Source organism: Mobula hypostoma, chromosome 1 (genome assembly GCF_963921235.1).
Source record: "Mobula hypostoma chromosome 1, sMobHyp1.1, whole genome shotgun sequence".
Lineage (NCBI taxonomy): Eukaryota > Metazoa > Chordata > Chondrichthyes > Myliobatiformes > Myliobatidae > Mobula > Mobula hypostoma.
The window spans coordinates 142,006,267-142,024,038 of record NC_086097.1 but is presented as its reverse complement, the minus strand read 5'-3'; the positions used below and the strand labels follow the sequence as shown (position 1 = coordinate 142,024,038).

The following is a 17,772-nucleotide window of genomic DNA, read 5'->3' as shown; positions in this document are numbered from 1 at the left end:
TGTAGATGTGCTCAGTGATGGACTGGGCTGTATCCACTACATTTTATAGGCTTTTCCGTTCAGGGGCATTGGTATTTCCATACCAGGTTGTGCTGCAACCAGTCAATACATGTTCCACCACATATCTATAAAAGTTTGTCTACATTTTAGGTGACATGTGGAATCTTCGCAAACTTCTAAGCAAGCAGAGGCGCTGTCATGCTTTCACTGTAATAGCATTTGTATGCTGGAGCAAGGACAGATCCTCTGTAATTATAACACAAGGAACTTAAAGTTGCTGACCCTCTCCACTTTCGATTCTCCAATAAGGACTGGCTCACAGACCTCTGGTTTTCTTCTCCTGTGGTCAATAACAGCTCCTTACTCTTACTGTCATTGAGTGAGACGTTGTTATGACACCACTCTACTAGATTTTCAATCACCTTCCTATATGCTGATTTGTCACCACCTTTAATTTGGCCATTGACAGTGGTGTCACCAGCAGTAACACTGGAGCTGTGCTTCACCTCACAGTAAGTGTAAAGCAGGTAGATCAGGGGGCTAAGCACGCAGCCTTGGAATGCACCTATTCTGACTGTGATTGTGAAGGAGATGTTGCCAATCCAAAATGACTGGGGTCTGCAAGTGAAAAAAAATCGAGGATCCAGTTGCGCAAGGAGGTATTGAGGCCAAGGTGTTGCAGCTAGTGTTCACCAGTCAAAAGATTCATCAGTCAAATATTTGGCTTATATCATTCCCTACATAGCAATTACATTTAAAATTACTTAGCAGGGTCTAAAGGGCTTTGACATTCCATGATATATGTGTAGATCCTCTCCTTTTCCCTTATTTCCCCTCGCGTCACCTTGAAAGGTCTTAAAGACTGTATCATATTCTACATCTGAGATGGAATTTAAGATTGCAAAAACAAGAGCTTTTTTTTACTATTTCTGTGATGTATTCCAAGGATTTCCCAATCCCCTGAATCATACAGTCTACCAGAAGCTTGACCTAGTTTTCAAGTGCCCTCTGTTGTTCGACTCAGGAATTGTCAGCAAGCTAATTCAAATTAAGGTTTAAGCAGTTCATTTTGACTAAGTGGCTCTAATAATGCTGTTTCTGCAAATCTTAAGATGTGAGGAAGAGCCAGGTCTGTTAACAAAACTCATGGGAAGGTGGACTGGCAACTCTACTAGTAGTTTACTCCACTCCATAAAATTATAGGAAAAAGCAAGTTCCCCTAAAAATGTAATGGATAAGGAAGATCATTCATGCTACCTTAATTCAACTTTTGAGAAACCACCTCTATTGCAGTAATTGGTTCTCACCAAGCTATCAAACTGATTTACTTTGAAGTAAAAGCTAAACTATAGTGAAAAATAATTCAATTAAGAATCTACTATGTAATTAAATAAGAAAAATAGGCATTAATAAAGTTACCTTTGTCCTCAAATCATAGCGTTGCTCTTTGTGACATCCTGTGTCAATGACATGTACAATATCATCAATAGTTATTGAGGTTTCTGCAATGTTTGTTGCCAACACTATTTTCCTCATCATTGGAGGTGGTTGCTGGAAAATCTCTTGCTGATCCATTACAGGAATGTTGGAGTGAACTGTGAGAAAAAATGACAAGTATTCAAGCGACTCAGCCTTTTTCTTGAAAACATCTTAAAGTGCTTTGGGTATAATGGTTCTCTAATGTGCAGTGAGTGGTGCGTGGCCAAGTGGTTAAGGCATTGGTCTAGTGACCTGAAGGTTGCGAGTTCGAGCCTCAGCTGAGGCAGCGTGTTCTGTCCTTGAGCAAGGCACCTAACCACACATTGCTCTGCGACAACACCGGTGCCAAACTGTATGGGTCCTAATGCCCTTCCCTTGGACAAAATCAGTGGCGTGGAGAGGGGGGACTTGCAGCATGATCAACTGCCAGTCCTCCATACAACCAGGCCTCAGACAACATTGAAAATCGATGGACAGCCGAAGAAGAGAAGAGAAGAATGTGTGTATGTTGCACACTATCACTGAGTAAACCACAGTAAGGAAAAAGGCCAACAAACTTAGCTTTTCTTTTTTGGAAGGTCCATGGGGAATGTGGTAAAATGTTTCAAATCGAGAACACTTTGGATAAACTGAATCCAGTTTCGTCCTGTACAAAATTCTGCTCCAAACTCCAGCTTAAAGACAAGCGCAAATAAGTCGCGAGGGTCTTGCTTGTCTAAGAGTGGCAAATATCAGGAGTTATGGAAGCAATGAAGGTTGTCAAAGGACACAGCAGGATATAAATCAAATGGAAATTTGGGCCCAGAAATGGCAGATGGAGCTTAATCTGGATAAGAGCAGAGTATTGCATTTTGGGAGGTCAAGTGGCAGGACCCTTAGGAACACTAGTGGAAAGATCCTGAGTGAAAGTGGCAACACGCACAGACAGAATGATAAAGGTGTGCGGCATGTTTGCCTTAGTCACTGACCTTAAGCATAAGGAAGTCCTGTTGCAGATGCATATAACATTGGTTAGGCTGCATTTGGATTGTTGTGTATGGTTCAGATCACTATAGTGAGCAGGTGGAGGCTAACTAAGATGTTGCCTAGATTGGAGTGTATTAGCTCGAAAGAATCATTGGAAAAACTTAGACTGGCTTCATGAAGTGTTAGAGACTGAGAGACAACCTGTTTGAAGTGTTCGAACTCAAAAAGCTCATTCGGAAAGTAATGAAGCATGGGATCCAAGGAGACCTTGCTTTGTGGATCCAGAATTGGCTTGCCCACAGAAGGCAAAGAGTGGTTGTAGATGTTTCTTACTCTGCATGGAGAACGGTGACCATTAATGTTCTGCAGGGATCTGTTCTGGGACCCCTCCTCTTTGTGATTTTTATAAATGACGTGGTTGAAGGAGTAGAAGGGTGGGTTAGTAACTCTGCTGATGACACAAAGGTTGGGTGTGTTGTGGATAGTCTGGACAGTTGTCAGAGGTCACAGTGGGACATCGATAGGATGCAGAACTTGACTGAGAAGTGGCAGATAGAGTTCAACCCAGATAACCGTAAAACGTTCATTTTGGTAGGTCAAATTTGAAGACAGAATATAACATTAATGATAAAACTCTTGGCAGTGTGGAGGATCAGGGAGATCTTGGAGTCCATGTCCACAGGACATTCAAAGTTGCTGTGCAGGTTGACAGCGTTGTTAAGAAGGCGTATGGTATGATGGCCTTCTTCAACCATGGGATTAAGTTCAAGAGTCATGAGGTAATGTTAAAACTATGTAAGGCCTTAGTTAGACCCGTTGGCCAGAAAAAACTACAGTCTAATCAAGAACAGGGGAAGCAGTCAAACCAGTTGTCTTTGTTTTACCCCATTTTGTGGGTTCTGAACTGATTCTGGCTCTGGGATAATCTAATCAGAGCAATTGAATGTGGACACAAGAAGCTTCAGGAAATGACCTGCTAAACCTGAGACCATTCTCAGACAAGCAGCTGTTTGTTATGTAAAGGGCAGGGACTCTGAACTGGTTCTTGCTCTGGGATAATCTAATCAGAGCAATTGAATGTCAACACAAGGAACTTCAGGTAATGACCTGCTAAATCTGAGACCATGCTCAGACGAGTAGCTACTTATTATGTAAAATGCCAGACCTACCAAAGAAGCAATCTGCGATCTCGTTAGACTCTGTCTGGGTTGCCTCATTTAACTAGTTTGGACCAGTCAGAATTGAAAGACACAAATACACAATGCTGGGTTGGGCAGAACCAGGAAACAATGTTGGTTGTAGTCCTGTACAAGGACAAACCAGAGACCAACTATCGCGGAAAAGGTGGACCCCACGGACACATGGAAATCAGGATCATGAGGAACCCCCGGCCAGCATAGACTCCTTTCCTGGGTAATACCTTTTCTCTTCATTGACTGTTCATGGAGGGTCAGGGATTCTAGTTGTTGCGCACAGGTGTGTGAACCCACGTGCTTTTTAATTGAAACATTAAGTTACTTGTCGGTAAGTACAGATTCTCTGTGCCTCGCTGATCATTATTGCAAGGGGTGATTCTTGTAACAGACCCCACTTGGAGTACTGTGTTTAGTTCTGGTCACCTCATTACAGGAAGGATGTGGATACTGTAGAGACAGTGCAGAGGAAATTTACAAAGATGTTGCCTGGAATGAGAGCACGCCTTATGAGCATAGGTTGAATGAACGTGGCCTTTTCTCCTTGGAGTGATGGAGGATGAGAAGTGACCTGATAGAGGTGTACAAGTTGATGAGAGGCATTGATCGTGTGGATAGCTAATGTCTGGACCCTAATGAAACAAAAGTGTATCAGATAATGAGAGGCATAAATAGGGTTTATGGTGGGGTTTTCTTTCTGTGGTGAAACTGTAAAATACTAGAGGACATAGGTTTACGACAAGAGGGGCAAATGTAAAGTAAATTTGTAAAGTCAAGATTTTCCTTTCTCCATACAGAGAATGGAAGGTGCCTGGAAGATACTGCCAAGAAAGGTGGTAGAAGCAAATATAATAACAGCATTTAAGAGGTATTTAGGCAGTTAAGTGAACAGGCAGGGAACAGAGGATTATGGACCATGTCAGGCAGATGAATGCAGTTTAGTTTGGTTGGTGTAAACATGGTAGGCTGAAATGCCTGTTCCAATGTTGTACTTTTTTACGTGTGAGAGATTGCCCACATAAGTACAACACAAAACAAATTCATGTTGAGATAACCAAAATCACACCTGCATTATTACTGATAAGAGGAAACAAATTTAACTTGCTCCACTACATATGAAATTTTAATATGCAAATCTAACATACTCATTTGGTTTCACAAAGGAAGAGTGTGGCCTGATGAATTTAGGTCATCAATTCAAGCAACAATTCCTGCCTTTCCCCAGGAGTTCTCCATGCAGGAGAACAGATTCATGAACGCCACCCATCCCTCACTATTTTGCACAAGTCATCATTCTTCTTTTGAGGCTGCTCACAAAATGCTGGCAATTCATTTAATTGTACAGTCCGTCACTGCGTTCATCTTATAACAGAGGGTATGCAAACACACAATAAGATTCGCTGTTTTGTCACAATTAGGTAGTGTGGCACAGACATTACCCCGATTACTGCAAATGCTTGCTTATATCATATTTAAAGAGTAAAACTGTGATATTCACTCGTTCCATCACTTGTTGTGCTGTGGTTCATATCATGAGGATTAACCAAATCCAAAAATAACATGTTAACTAATTAATTGAAGTAAACCATGGGACATTCACATGCCTTCCAGATACATTCTAAGTTTGTGAAAACACTCACCAGGTAAAATGATGCAGTTTTCTTTTCTGGTGGAAAGATGTTCTTCAAGTCGCTGTTGGACCCCTCTGATCTCCTGCCAGCCTGGCAAGAAACACAAAATTCCCCCTAAAATAAAAACACACAAGTTAGTTAAAAGCTGATTTAAAGTCTTGTTTCCATCACTACACTCTTTGATCAATTTAATTGCCTCCTCTCCATTAAGGATAACAGCTATTTTTGTCCTATACTCAAGTGGTGGTTCTTTGATAGCATGAGTACAATACCCTTGATATTAAATAAATTTCTCTCATTCCAATTAACAGTAATTTGCAGCCTAAATCTTTCTCAGGATGCAGCCTACGGTGCAATATTGCATGATAGAGCCCCTTTGCAGTGTGTGTAGGCTTGGTATGAATAGTTCACACACTTGCCAAATATATTCTAGGTGGCAATGCTGGCAGGACGACATAAAACCTCATGCCAACCTTCAAAATGATTCTGTACAAGGAATTTATAGAAACTGGAGTGGGTAATTCTGACAAACTAGATGACAGTGGGATGGGGGGAGAAAGGGAGTAAATGCTATTCCACTGATTAACTTGAAAAGTCATTGCAAACTTTATGCAATTTTACTTTTTACAATTAGACTAAAAAGACCATTCAGCCAACTGCTCGTTTCAGACTCAAGTTAGATTCTGCTACAGGTTGTTAACATGGAGAGGGCGAGGGAGAGGGAGAGGGAAAATAAAAGGCAGGATTTTCTGCACCGAAAACACCATGGTGTCATCATTTCTCTTCATTTTCCTGGTCATTCCATGGTGTACTGCAAATGGAACTGATAATGACAGAAATCAATTAGGCCACAATAGAATGAGGAATAAGTTATGGAAAAATCTAGCAGTGGAAACGTTTGGAAATCATTGGTGCTAAATTATTTCAAGCATTCTCCATTTATCAGGAACTTGATTTTACACCAGGATGATTGTTGTTTAATCTAACACTGTCCTCTCCAGATATTTATCATCTCTTGACTAATTGTTACAGCTATATAGGATCCTGGTCAGTACCCCTTGGAGTACTGTGCTCAACTCTGGTCACCTCACTACAGGAAGGATGTGGTATCTATAGAAAGGGTGCAGAGGAGATTTACAAGGATGTTGCCTGAATTGGGGAGCATGCCTTATGAGAATAGGTTGAGAGAACTCGACCTTTTCTCCTTGGAGCAGCGGAGGATATGGGGTGACCTGATAGAGGTGTATAAGATGATGAGAGGCATTGATCGTGTGGATAGTCAGAGGCTTTTTCCCAGGGCTGAAATGGCTAAAACAAGAGGGCACAGCTTTAAGGTGCTTGGAAGAAGGTACAGAGGAGATGTCAGGGGCAAGTTTCCTTTAAAACGCAGAGAGTGGTCAGTGCGTGGAATAGGCTGCCAGCGATGGTGATGGAGGTGGATACGATAGGGTCTTTTAAGAGATTCCTGGATAGGTACATGGAGCTTAAAAAAATAGAGGGCTCTGGGTAACCCTAGGTAAGTTCTAAAGTAAGTACAGGTTTGGCACAGCATCGTGGGCCAAGGGGCCTGTAGATTTTCTATGTTTCTAATTCATCACATCTCATTAGTGCACAAGAGGCTGAATTAAACTTGTCCCATCACTTTGGCCAAGCCAGTAATCAAATCGGAGGGGTGGGGCGGGGGGAGATAAAGTGGCCTTCATTTATATATTCAGAATCAAACGCCAGAGATAATCAACAGATATTTCTTACCAGGTTCACCATGCTTGTCAATATGCAGAATTGTGTCGGTGACCAAGTCAAGATCAGGAACAGGATCTTCCTCATCCTGTTAAATATTATCAAAGAGGTGATATAGCTATGAAAACGAGCATGACACAAATGTGACACAAGAAAATATTGTGGTCGTAAGAACTGAGCAATTCATAGAGCCAAAGAGAAGAACAAGTATCGTGGTATGATAGAGCCTGGGAAAATCTGCAATCAAGTGAGCCCCGAGTACTGTCTGGGGCTGCTTGTTAAACATTCGTTATCACGTAGTACTCTGTTGCCAGGCATCCTTGATAAATGGTTACACAAAGCAGCTTTCACATGCAACAAGCACTCCTTTTTTAATTAGTTATCCTCCAACATTATTCTCACAAGTCAGTCCAGTCTTATCCCTTTTAATTCTGCATATAATTCCTCAACTACAAGAAAATATTGTGAATGTAAGAACTGAGAGTGCCAAAGAGAAGAACAAGTACCATGGCATGATACATGGTGACCATAGTAAGATGTTTACCCAAGGAATTCAAGTTGCAAAGTTATAAGCGATGCCAGAATTAAATTTTACTTAATCTAATAATCCATGATGCCTCAGGGTTACCAGTTTTGAATTGTCCATTCTGAAATTATACCATTTGGCAAGTTGAGTGTCCTACAAAACGTGACAATACCTTGAGTAAAAAAATAACTTCATCTCCATAAAGGCTATGTGATGGTCACATACTCCCACTAAGTACTCTCATAGCAGATGCACCTTCAGCCCAGAGACATGTGATGAAAGGTTCAATTTGACTTTCCCCTCGTTGATTCTTTTACCATCTCAAGCAGCTATGTACTTTGGACTCAGCTAACTCATTAATGATATTACAAGGCCAGCATCCCTCAAAATTCTCTGCCCTTGCTACTCTCAGCACTATTTTCAAGCAAACTTCAACAGAAGTATTAATACATCAGCTGAGGAAGGTCAGTACATGGCAACCATCAGAAAATTCCTTACCCATTTTTGACATGATGCCTTAACAGTGTATTGAATCCAGTCATTTTGCAGACTCCCAGAGTCACTGATTTATGACATACAACTCTGTTACCCCTATTAGGTTGCCCTGCTGACTGGAAAAACTATCATCATCATCAGGTGCCATGCCCAGTCTGAGCTTTGACTGCCATGGTCCACACACTCCTGTTTCGGGTCAAGTGGATCAATTCATTGGTATTCATTTCCAGTTCTCTGGCTGCTGTCTCCATCATCATTTGTCTTTGTCTTCCTCTTGCTTTCTTCCCTTCAATCTTTCCCATAATTACCGTGCATTCTAACTCCTCTTTCCTAATCACATGTCCAATGAAGTTACGTTGCCTTTTCATGATCTCATACATTATTTCCCTTTTTGTGTTTGCTCTGTTCATGACATCCTCGTTAGATATTCGTTTCGTCCATGATATTCTTTCCATCCTCCTCAAAAACCACATCTCTGCTGCTACAATTCGTTTCCTCATGTTACTAGATATTGTCCAACATTCTGAGCCATATAACATAACTGGATACACTGAGGTGGGTTGTCATGCCTAGTTTAGTATTGGTCAGCATACTCTTCATTCTCGTGAAGGTGTCTTTTGCCATCCCTATTCTTCTTTTGATGTCCATGTTGCACCTGCCATCTGATGTCACCCAGCTTCCTAAATAGCAAATGTTCTGTACTTGTTTTATGTCTTCCCCGTTTATTCTCAGCCTGCAGATAGGATTCTCCTTCCTTTTGGATATTACCATACATTCTGTCTTTTTGCAATTTTCACTTTCTTCAACAACTATATCAATTAAGTTTTGTAGATTAAGATTAATTAATATAAAATTAAAATTAATTAATTAATATTCTGGCTAGGAGGTATAGTCTGTGAATATCTCTTTATCAGGGCTAGTGTATGATTGATCTCCTTATATTCAAATGTTAATTAGGGAAGATTCTCACTAAGTATACCTTTTTGTGTCTAAATCCAGTACCAGTTAGTTACCTACTTGATTTTATTTTTATTGAGCTTTTCTATAGTGGTTTGAGTGACCACCAGGACTTTACAGGCAAATTACAGAGCACACAAAATTATTGCTGTGGCTCTGGAGACAAACATTTGCTGTACATGCAAAGGCAGATCATTTGTTTCCCTGAAATACAAGTTATGTTTATTGACAATTTGATAACCTCATGCTATTGTTGATACCAGACTTATATTTCAGGATTATTCACAATTCTTTCTTTGTCATTAAGTTCCAAGTGCCAATATGATTTAGTCAAAAGCCATCTCATCACTGGATTAGAACGAATTCCCAGTTCTTGGAATGAAGCACCTTTATACACTCAGTGACCACTTTATTAGGGACCTCCTGTACTTAAAGTGGCCACTGACAGTATATCTGCGGTCTTCTGCTGCTGTAGCCCATCCACCTCAAGGTTCGATATGTTGTGTGTTCAGAAATGCTCTTCTGCACACCACTGTTGTAACACATGGCTATTTGAGTTACTGATGCATTCCAAACAACTTGAAGAAATCTGGCTATTCTCCTTTGACCTCTCTCACTAACAAGGTGTTTTTGCCCACAGAACTACTGCTCACTGGATGTTCTTTGTTTTCCACAACATTCTCTTTAAATCCACAGACTGTCGTATGTGAAAACCCCAGGAGATCAGCAGTTTCTAAGGTACTCAAACCACCACTTCTGGCATCAACAATCATTCCACAATAAAAATTTCTTCTCCATTATAATGTTTCGCCTGAACAACAATGGAAACTCTTGCAACATACACATAATGCTGGATGAACTCAGCAGGCCAAGAAGCATCTATGAAATTGTATAAATAGTCAATGTTTTGGGACGAGCCCTTTTATCTGCACTGGAAAGGAAGGGGGAAGATGCTAAAACAAAAAGGTGTGGGGGGGGTGGAGAAGTAGGACAAGCTAGAGAGCAACAGATGAAGCCAGGTCGGTGGGGGAGAGGGGATGTGGTAAGAAGCTGGAAAGTGGAAAAGGCAAAGAGCAGAAAAAGAAGGAATGATAGAAGAGGAGAGTGGACCTTGGGAGAAAGGGACGGAGGAGGGGCACTGGGGGAGGTGATGGGCAGGTGAGGAGAAGAGGTAAGAGGCCAGAGGAGGGAAGAGAAGAAGGGGGGTGGAATTACTAGAAAGAAAAATTGATGCTCATGCCATCAGGTTGGAAGCTACCTAGACAGAACTAGGCAGAATATGAGGTGTTCCTCCTCCACCCTGAGAATGGCCTCATCGTGGCAGAAGAGGAGGTCAAGGACCAACTTGTCAGAATGGGAATGGGAATAGGAATTAAAATTGTTGGCCATCGGGAAGTTCTGCTCCAGTTGTGGCCTCCTCTACATTGCTGAGACCCAACGTACCCGGTCCTCTCTATACTGGTGAGACACAATGTATCCGGTCCTCTCTATATTGGTGAGCCACAACGTATCTGGTCCTCTCTACATTGGTGAGACACAACGTATCCGGTCCTCTCTATATTGGTGAGACCCAACGTATCCGGTCCTCTCTATATTGGTGAGACCCAACGTATCCGGTCCTCTCTACATTGCTGAGACACAACATATCTGGTCCTCTCTATATTGGTGAGACACGACCTATCCGATCCTCTCTACATTGGTGAGACCCAACGTATCCGGTCCTCTCTACATTGGTGAGACCCAATGTATCCAGTCCTCTCTATACTGGTGAGACACAATGCATCCGGTCCTCTCTACATTGGTGAGACACAACGTATCCGGTCCTCTCTATATTGGTGAGACACAACATATCCGGTCCTCTCTATACTGGTGAGACGTGACCTATCCGGTCCTCTCTACATTGGTGAGACACAACCTATCTGATCCTCTCTACATTGGTGAGACCCAATGTATCCGGTCCTCTCTACATTGGTGAGACACAACGTATCCGGTCCTCTCTACATTGGTGAGACACAACGTATCTCTTCCTCTCTACATTGGTGAGACCCAACATATCTGGTCCTCTCTACATTGGTGAGACACAATGTATCCGGTCCTCTCTATATTGGTGAGACACAACATAAATTGGGAAACCACATTCTTGAGCACCACCACATCATTTGCAAAAAGCATGATTTCCCAGTGGCCAACCGTTTTAATTCCTATCCTCATTTTTTCTCATGTTCTGGCCCGCTATCCTCCTTAAATCAACAGTACCCAAAAAACATATTTACTGAATATTTCCATCACTTCTACAAATAAACAGGTCACTTCACTTCCATTAACAATGACGTGTTTGGGGAAAAAGGAACCAAGCTGCATCAATGCAATTTTTAAAAAACTTAACCACTTACTTGACTGAGTTGAATTGTTTCCTTTTGTCCAAGCATTGGTAGGATATCTTCTAGATAATAATCCTTCACAGGGTACATGAACCCTGGCACAGTCACTACAGGGCAATTCCCATAGTAATCTGATATCCGCTCAATGTCACTGGTGGCACTCATCAGGATGATCTTCAGCTTGGGGTTAGCATCCATTACATTCTTCAGCAAGATGAGCAGGAAATCGGTGTTGACATCACGCTCATGGACTTCATCCACAATGACGTGACTAATACCTTCTAGTGAGGGATTCCCTTGCAGCTTCTTCAAGAGAATACCAACAGTACAGAACAGCAATGCCCCTCCTCGTGGAGGCAACATGCTCTCCAACCGTACCTGGTAGCCCACGTTTTTCTTGAGGGCTGGTCCCATTTCATAGGCTACCCTTTGCCCCACTGACACAGCACTGATCCTCCGGGGCTGAGTTACCAGAATGTTACAGTGGGCTCCTCGGTTATCAGTTATGAATTTCTCCAGTATGAACTGTGGGATCCTGGTGGTCTTTCCACATCCAGTTGCTCCAGCTATGACCACAATGCGGTTTTCCTCAATGGCAGAGATGATTGCTTCCTTGTGAGAGTCAACAGGAAGTGGCTTAACCTTCCCCGGCTTGGATCTCTGCCATAGCCTGCGCAATCTCTGATTGATGCGTTCCATCTCTTCAGGTAACATTGGAACGTAGGCATTTCCTGTGATGGCATCACTAATCAAACCAAACTTTGATGTTGGATCCATAATTTCTGGGTCAGGGTTGATAAGTTTGGGCTCACTGAGGTCAGGTGGAGTCTCCACTGTGTACTGAGGGAGAAACACGGGAAGAAGAAAAATGTTAGCTGTATTCCTGTGATTGATAAGCACATACTAAAGATGTCACAAAAAAGTATAATTAACTGACTTTAAAAATAAATTTTGTATTCATTCCCTTCAGAAGGCCAACGTTTGATTCAAAGTAATAGGTGGAATCGTGTGTGTCTGAATAGCACAACACAATTCAATATAAATTCATGGATTTTTGTTCCCACATTCTCAATTAGTCATTCTTAATGTACAGGTTCAGGCAGAGATTAACAGAATTGTATAGTACAGGCACATGTGTAGCCCATTGGGTTTGTGGTGGCTCTTTTTAAATAAACAGGCCCTGTTAATTCCATTTCAATTTCTATTCCCCAAAGCCCTCAATATCAAAGTTTTTTGTTTGTTAAGATGTGACATTGGCAAGGTTTGCATTATTTTCCATATCTCGTAATCCTGAAGAACTGATAATAAATATTCTGATAAATTCTTTGCACAATAGAACAGCTCCCTAAAATAACAGAAACATAATATGGAACTACAAAGTAGTTTATGATTGCAATCACCTACACTATGGATACTGAAATGGGATATCTGGATATTAATACCAATTCAGTACCTTTCATGGTGTTTCTAACTTTAAGACTAAAAGGAAAAGCTTATTTAAAATTGTCTTGAATTCTTCACATTCTATTAATAGCAATTTTTAGCTTTATGCCTGTTGAATGGACTTTTATGATTGAAAATGCTATAGTCAGTTCTGTTTTATTTGGAAAAGTATGTTTTTAAATGTGTTTCTTTGTGAACAATGGGAATTAAACATTTTGCCAAGGAGTCATTAAATAACTTTTGGTGGATTCAGCATTGGACAAGGTTCCTTTGTTTGTACAAGGCTTGACATAGTTGTTAAGAATCCTCCCAGGGCTTCAGTCATTAATTTGTGAAGGTGTAATTCCAAACTGACCTTTCACATAGGATGTAAAGCTTTCTAGGCACCAACTCCCTCACAAATGCCTTAACAAAAAACTGACAAGTGTTAATAATGTCTGCAGAAGGCCTTTGATCAGTCTAATGATTTGATTGACAGTTCAATAAAAATAAAACTACATCAAAACTAAGAATTTTAATTGCTAAAATTGAAGACGATAAGGGTCATAATGAAATAAGTACATGTTGCTGTAAAGAATGCAAGTTGTCATACACTAGCTGTGAGAAAGAGACACAAAAATTGATATCACCAATGTCTGATCAACCTATAAAACTCCTGGATTTCCAACTAATGTTTTTGGATTCTGGGATAAATTTGCAGTCCTGCAGTAAGATAGCTGTTAGAGGTATATTGAATTGCTGAGTAACCATTGCTCTACATATCAAATAAAAAAAATAGCAAATACTATTTTTCACAATATTTAAGGACATCGTTTCTCTAATAACACAAGCACAACTGCAAGTACATAGAAACATAGAAAATAGGTGCAGGAGTAGGCCATTCGGCCCTTCGAGCCTGCACCGCCATTTATTATGATCATGGTTGATCATCCAACTCAGAACCCCGCCCCAGCCTTCCCTCCATACCCCCTGACCCCCATAGCCACAAGGGCCATAGCTAACTGCCTCTTAAATATAGCCAATGAACTGGCCTCAACAGTTTCCTGTGACAGAGAATTCCACAGATTCACCACTCTCCGTGTGAAGAAGTTTTTCCTAATCTCGGTCCTAAAAGGCTTCCCCTCTATCCTCAAACTGTGACCCCTCGTTCTGGACTTCCCCAACATCGGGAACAATCTTCCTGCATCTAGCCTGTCCAATCCCTTTAGGATCTTATACGTTTCAATCAGATCCCCCCTCAATCTTCTAAATTCCAACGAGTACAAGCCCAATTCATCCAGTCTTTCTTCATATGAAAGTCCCGCCATCCCAGGAATCAATCTGGTGAACCTTCTTTGTACTCCCTCTATGGCAAAGATGTCTTTCCTCAGATTAGGGGACCAAAACTGCACACAATACTCCAGGTGTGGTCTCACCAAGGCCTTGTACAACTGCAGTAGTACGTCCCTGCTCCTGTACTCGAATCCTCTCGCTATAAATGGCAGCATACCATTCGCCTTTTTCACCGCCTGCTGTACCTGCATGCCCACTTTCAATGACTGGTGTATAATGACACCCAGGTCTCGTTGCACCTCCCCTTTTCCTAATCGGCCACCATTCTGATAATAATCTGTTTTCCTATTTTTGCCACCAAAGTGGATAACTTCACATTTATCCACATTAAATTGCATCTGCCATGAATTTGCCCACTCACCCAACCTATCCAAGTCACCCTGCATCCTCTTAGCATCCTCCTCACTGCTAACACTGCCACCCAGCTTCGTGTCATCCGCAAACTTGGAGATGCTGCATTTAATTCCCTCATCCAAGTCATTAATATATATTGTACACAACTGGGGTCCCAGCACTGAGCCTTGTGGTACCCCACTAGTCACCGCCTGCCATTCTGAAAAGGTCCCGTTTATTCCCACTCTTTGCTTCCTGTCTGCTAACCAATTCTCCACCCACACCAATACCTTACCCCCAATACCGTGTGCTTTAAGTTTGCACACTAATCTCCTGTGTGGGACCTTGTCAAAAGCCTTTTGAAAATCCAAATATACCACATCCACTGGTTCTCCCCTATCCACTCTACTAGTTACATCCTCAAAAAATTCTATGAGATTCGTCAGACATGATTTTCCTTTCACAAATCCATGCTGACTTTGTCCGATCATTTCACCGCTTTCCAAATGTCCCTTACCTCACATCACTACATTTCATCCACAGCATCTGTGCAGTTTATTTGAAAAGGCAATCTAATAATCCTCTTACCCAGCTACAGCCTTGGATTCTTTATCCAGTGGTCATAGATACTTAATTCCTTCTGCTTCCACCATTCTTGTCTAACAGTAGTACAGCATACACTCCAAGCAAAATACATTTCTCATCACTTCTGAATTTTGCCAGTTAGCTTAAATCCTCTCATCATCAATCCTTTAGCCAGCAGAAACAGTTACTTCATTGCCATTCTTTCAAAACCATTCCTTTTTTTTCAGTGCGTTGCACCAGACAGTCAGCCATTCTTGTCTGGCGCATGGTGTCAAGATTGGTCACCTTTCGGATTAACCGGGTCACGATATGAACGTTCCTGACTCGACCCTTTTTTTTTACAAGGTCGAGTGGCTAGCTCGACAATCAACCCGGCACGGATGGAAAGCGTGCTCAGGGGATGGCCCGACTTGGATTGGAACTCAGGAGCCTTCGCTCCAGTGTCCGGCGCTGATGCCATTGCGCCACCAGCCAGCCTAAATTTTAAACAGGTCTAACTAAAGTGTTCCTGTAACCTTCAATGCAGCAAGCTTTTTCAAATCTCAGCAGTGTAAAAACATTGCTACAGTTTTAAAATATGACAGAAATAGTTTGCTCGGAAACAATTTTAATGTCAGGCTAGTTTATCAGTTGCTTATATAAAGACTAAGAATTTACTGACTTGGTCCAGATGTTGTTGGATTCGTTGTTGGAGATCCTTGGGGATTTCTAGCCTGGTTGGTCTCCGTTCCTTTTCACTCAATTCTTTTATTGCCGCCAGGTTGTACATGGCATGGGTCAGTGGATGGTTTTTTTGGTTAAGCAAGCCCAAATCCTGCCATGAAGACAAAGATACACAAGTTTACCTCCAGTGTCCAAGAACATTCCCTTAAGTTTAATTTTGTGAAAAAACAGCATAACAGACAAATAAATGGATAACAAACTCACAACTGTCCTGTACTCCACAGAGCTGTGAATTAAAAGCCCCTTTCCCATCTTTGGGATCTATAATTAAATCCAATTCAAACTCAAGGAATATATCTCTTCTTTCACTTCACTCTCAGAAAAGGTCTATTTCAATTCCTGAAGGCTCTACAGATTTCACAAATCCAAAATCCATTTCCTGTTCAATCAATCTTACTTATGGAAGCCACAGGACTCCTGGGCGATAAAAAATGTAACCTGTTCCTGTTGCTGTAGGAGACTAAAGTGCATGGCTGGAGCCCTGGTCTGCAACTGATGCACACTGGACTTTTGCTCAAAGTGTTTGATATCACAACACAGAGATTGGAAGCCTGTTTCTAACCAGTGCTGCAAAATTCCTGAGTGTGTTTAATGGAGAGTAGAGAGATTCACGCAATCTAATCCATGGAATATTTCAAAGTACAGCTAATAAACTCTGTAAATGGTTAGGTCTGTTTGATGGCAGAGTAGAGAGAGATATTTATACAGTATGGATTATTTACTCTCTCTTCTGCAAAGCAGCCAGATTTTTTCCAGCTTGGCCTCCCTTCAATGCTCTGATATGATGACCTTGAGCCATACCCACCCATAGTAACCAGTACTGTAATGGTGCATTTACATTCATAACATCCCTAAACAATAGCTAACTGATAGCTCCAAATTTGCAGATAAGACTTGCTCCACACAAAATCAAAATAGCAGAAAATGCTAGAAACACTCAATAGAGCCTGAGAGAATCTGTGTAAAAAAAAAACAGAATTAACAGGATCAGATGAATTGAGAAAGAGAGAAAACATGTCAATTTGAAGTTGCAGAGAGGGCTGGGAGGGATGGATGGAAAAAAGGGAATTGTCCCATACCCTCTCTATAACTTAAAATTTATCTTCCCTCTTTACCAGTTCTGATTTAAGAACGTGGACCTGAAACAAATTGTTTCTCTTTCACAAGTGCTACCCAGCTCACTACAGTATTTCCTTTCTAAGTCTATGTTGTCCTGGACTACATACGGTATTGCACTTGCACATTCAAGTATCATCAAACATTTGTTGATAAGAACGAAAACAAACTGCAAATACTTAAAGTCCAAAATTAAAATAAAAATTGCTGGAAACCTCAGTGGGTCAGGCAGTATCCATGGAAAGAGAATCAGAGTTTATATTACAGGCTAAAGACGTTTGTCAGAACTTGATTTCTGTGTTCTGAGGAAAGACAACAATTTAGAGAAAGGACTCAATCTGAAACACTGGCTCTCCATTTCCCTCTACAAATGCTGCCTGACATCCAGTTCATCCAGCAGTTCAATTTTTGCACCAGATTCTAGATTTTATATTTTTGTCTGCGTCAATTTATCGACAGGGTCAGTTGGCGAATTTGAAATTCAGCTGGCATGCCACAAAGAAGACATTTCTAACATCATCAGGCACAAGACCCTGCTCAACAAGTTGCAATCACCTTCAGCTTCTTACAGGCTAGAGCTGCTGCTCTTCTTTCCGCCTCAGTTTTCCGCCGACCACTTGCGACGAAGGTCATTGGGCTTGGCCACTGCACCTCAAGTCGACAGACCTTCAGTGAATTACCTTCTGTGGAATATTTCAGATAACCCTGAGGGAATACATTTATGTTAATCACCATTACTCTTACTTACTGGATCAGATTAGCAATGATACCACATGGCCAAGCAAACACAAAAACAAAAACTGATGGAAGCTCACATCTCCTCTCCTATTTCTTCCCTTCTTGTGTGTACATGTGTATGTATCTGTATGTAT

The 17,772-nt window shown here is 41.4% G+C and overlaps 1 protein-coding gene across 1 annotated transcript in view; it reads right to left on the bottom strand.

The window, feature by feature from the left end:
• Positions 1-17,772, bottom strand: part of dhx30 (DEAH (Asp-Glu-Ala-His) box helicase 30) — an 86,700-nt gene that overhangs the window by 20,863 nt on the left and 48,065 nt on the right. The window contains exons 6-11 of the mRNA XM_063057112.1: positions 17,456-17,605; positions 15,723-15,875; positions 11,381-12,208; positions 7,022-7,097; positions 5,279-5,383; positions 1,420-1,595 (exon numbers count right to left, since the gene is read on the bottom strand). Coding sequence (XP_062913182.1) covers positions 1,420-1,595; positions 5,279-5,383; positions 7,022-7,097; positions 11,381-12,208; positions 15,723-15,875; positions 17,456-17,605 — 1,488 coding nt within the window. The remainder of the gene's footprint in view (positions 1-1,419; positions 1,596-5,278; positions 5,384-7,021; positions 7,098-11,380; positions 12,209-15,722; positions 15,876-17,455; positions 17,606-17,772) is intronic.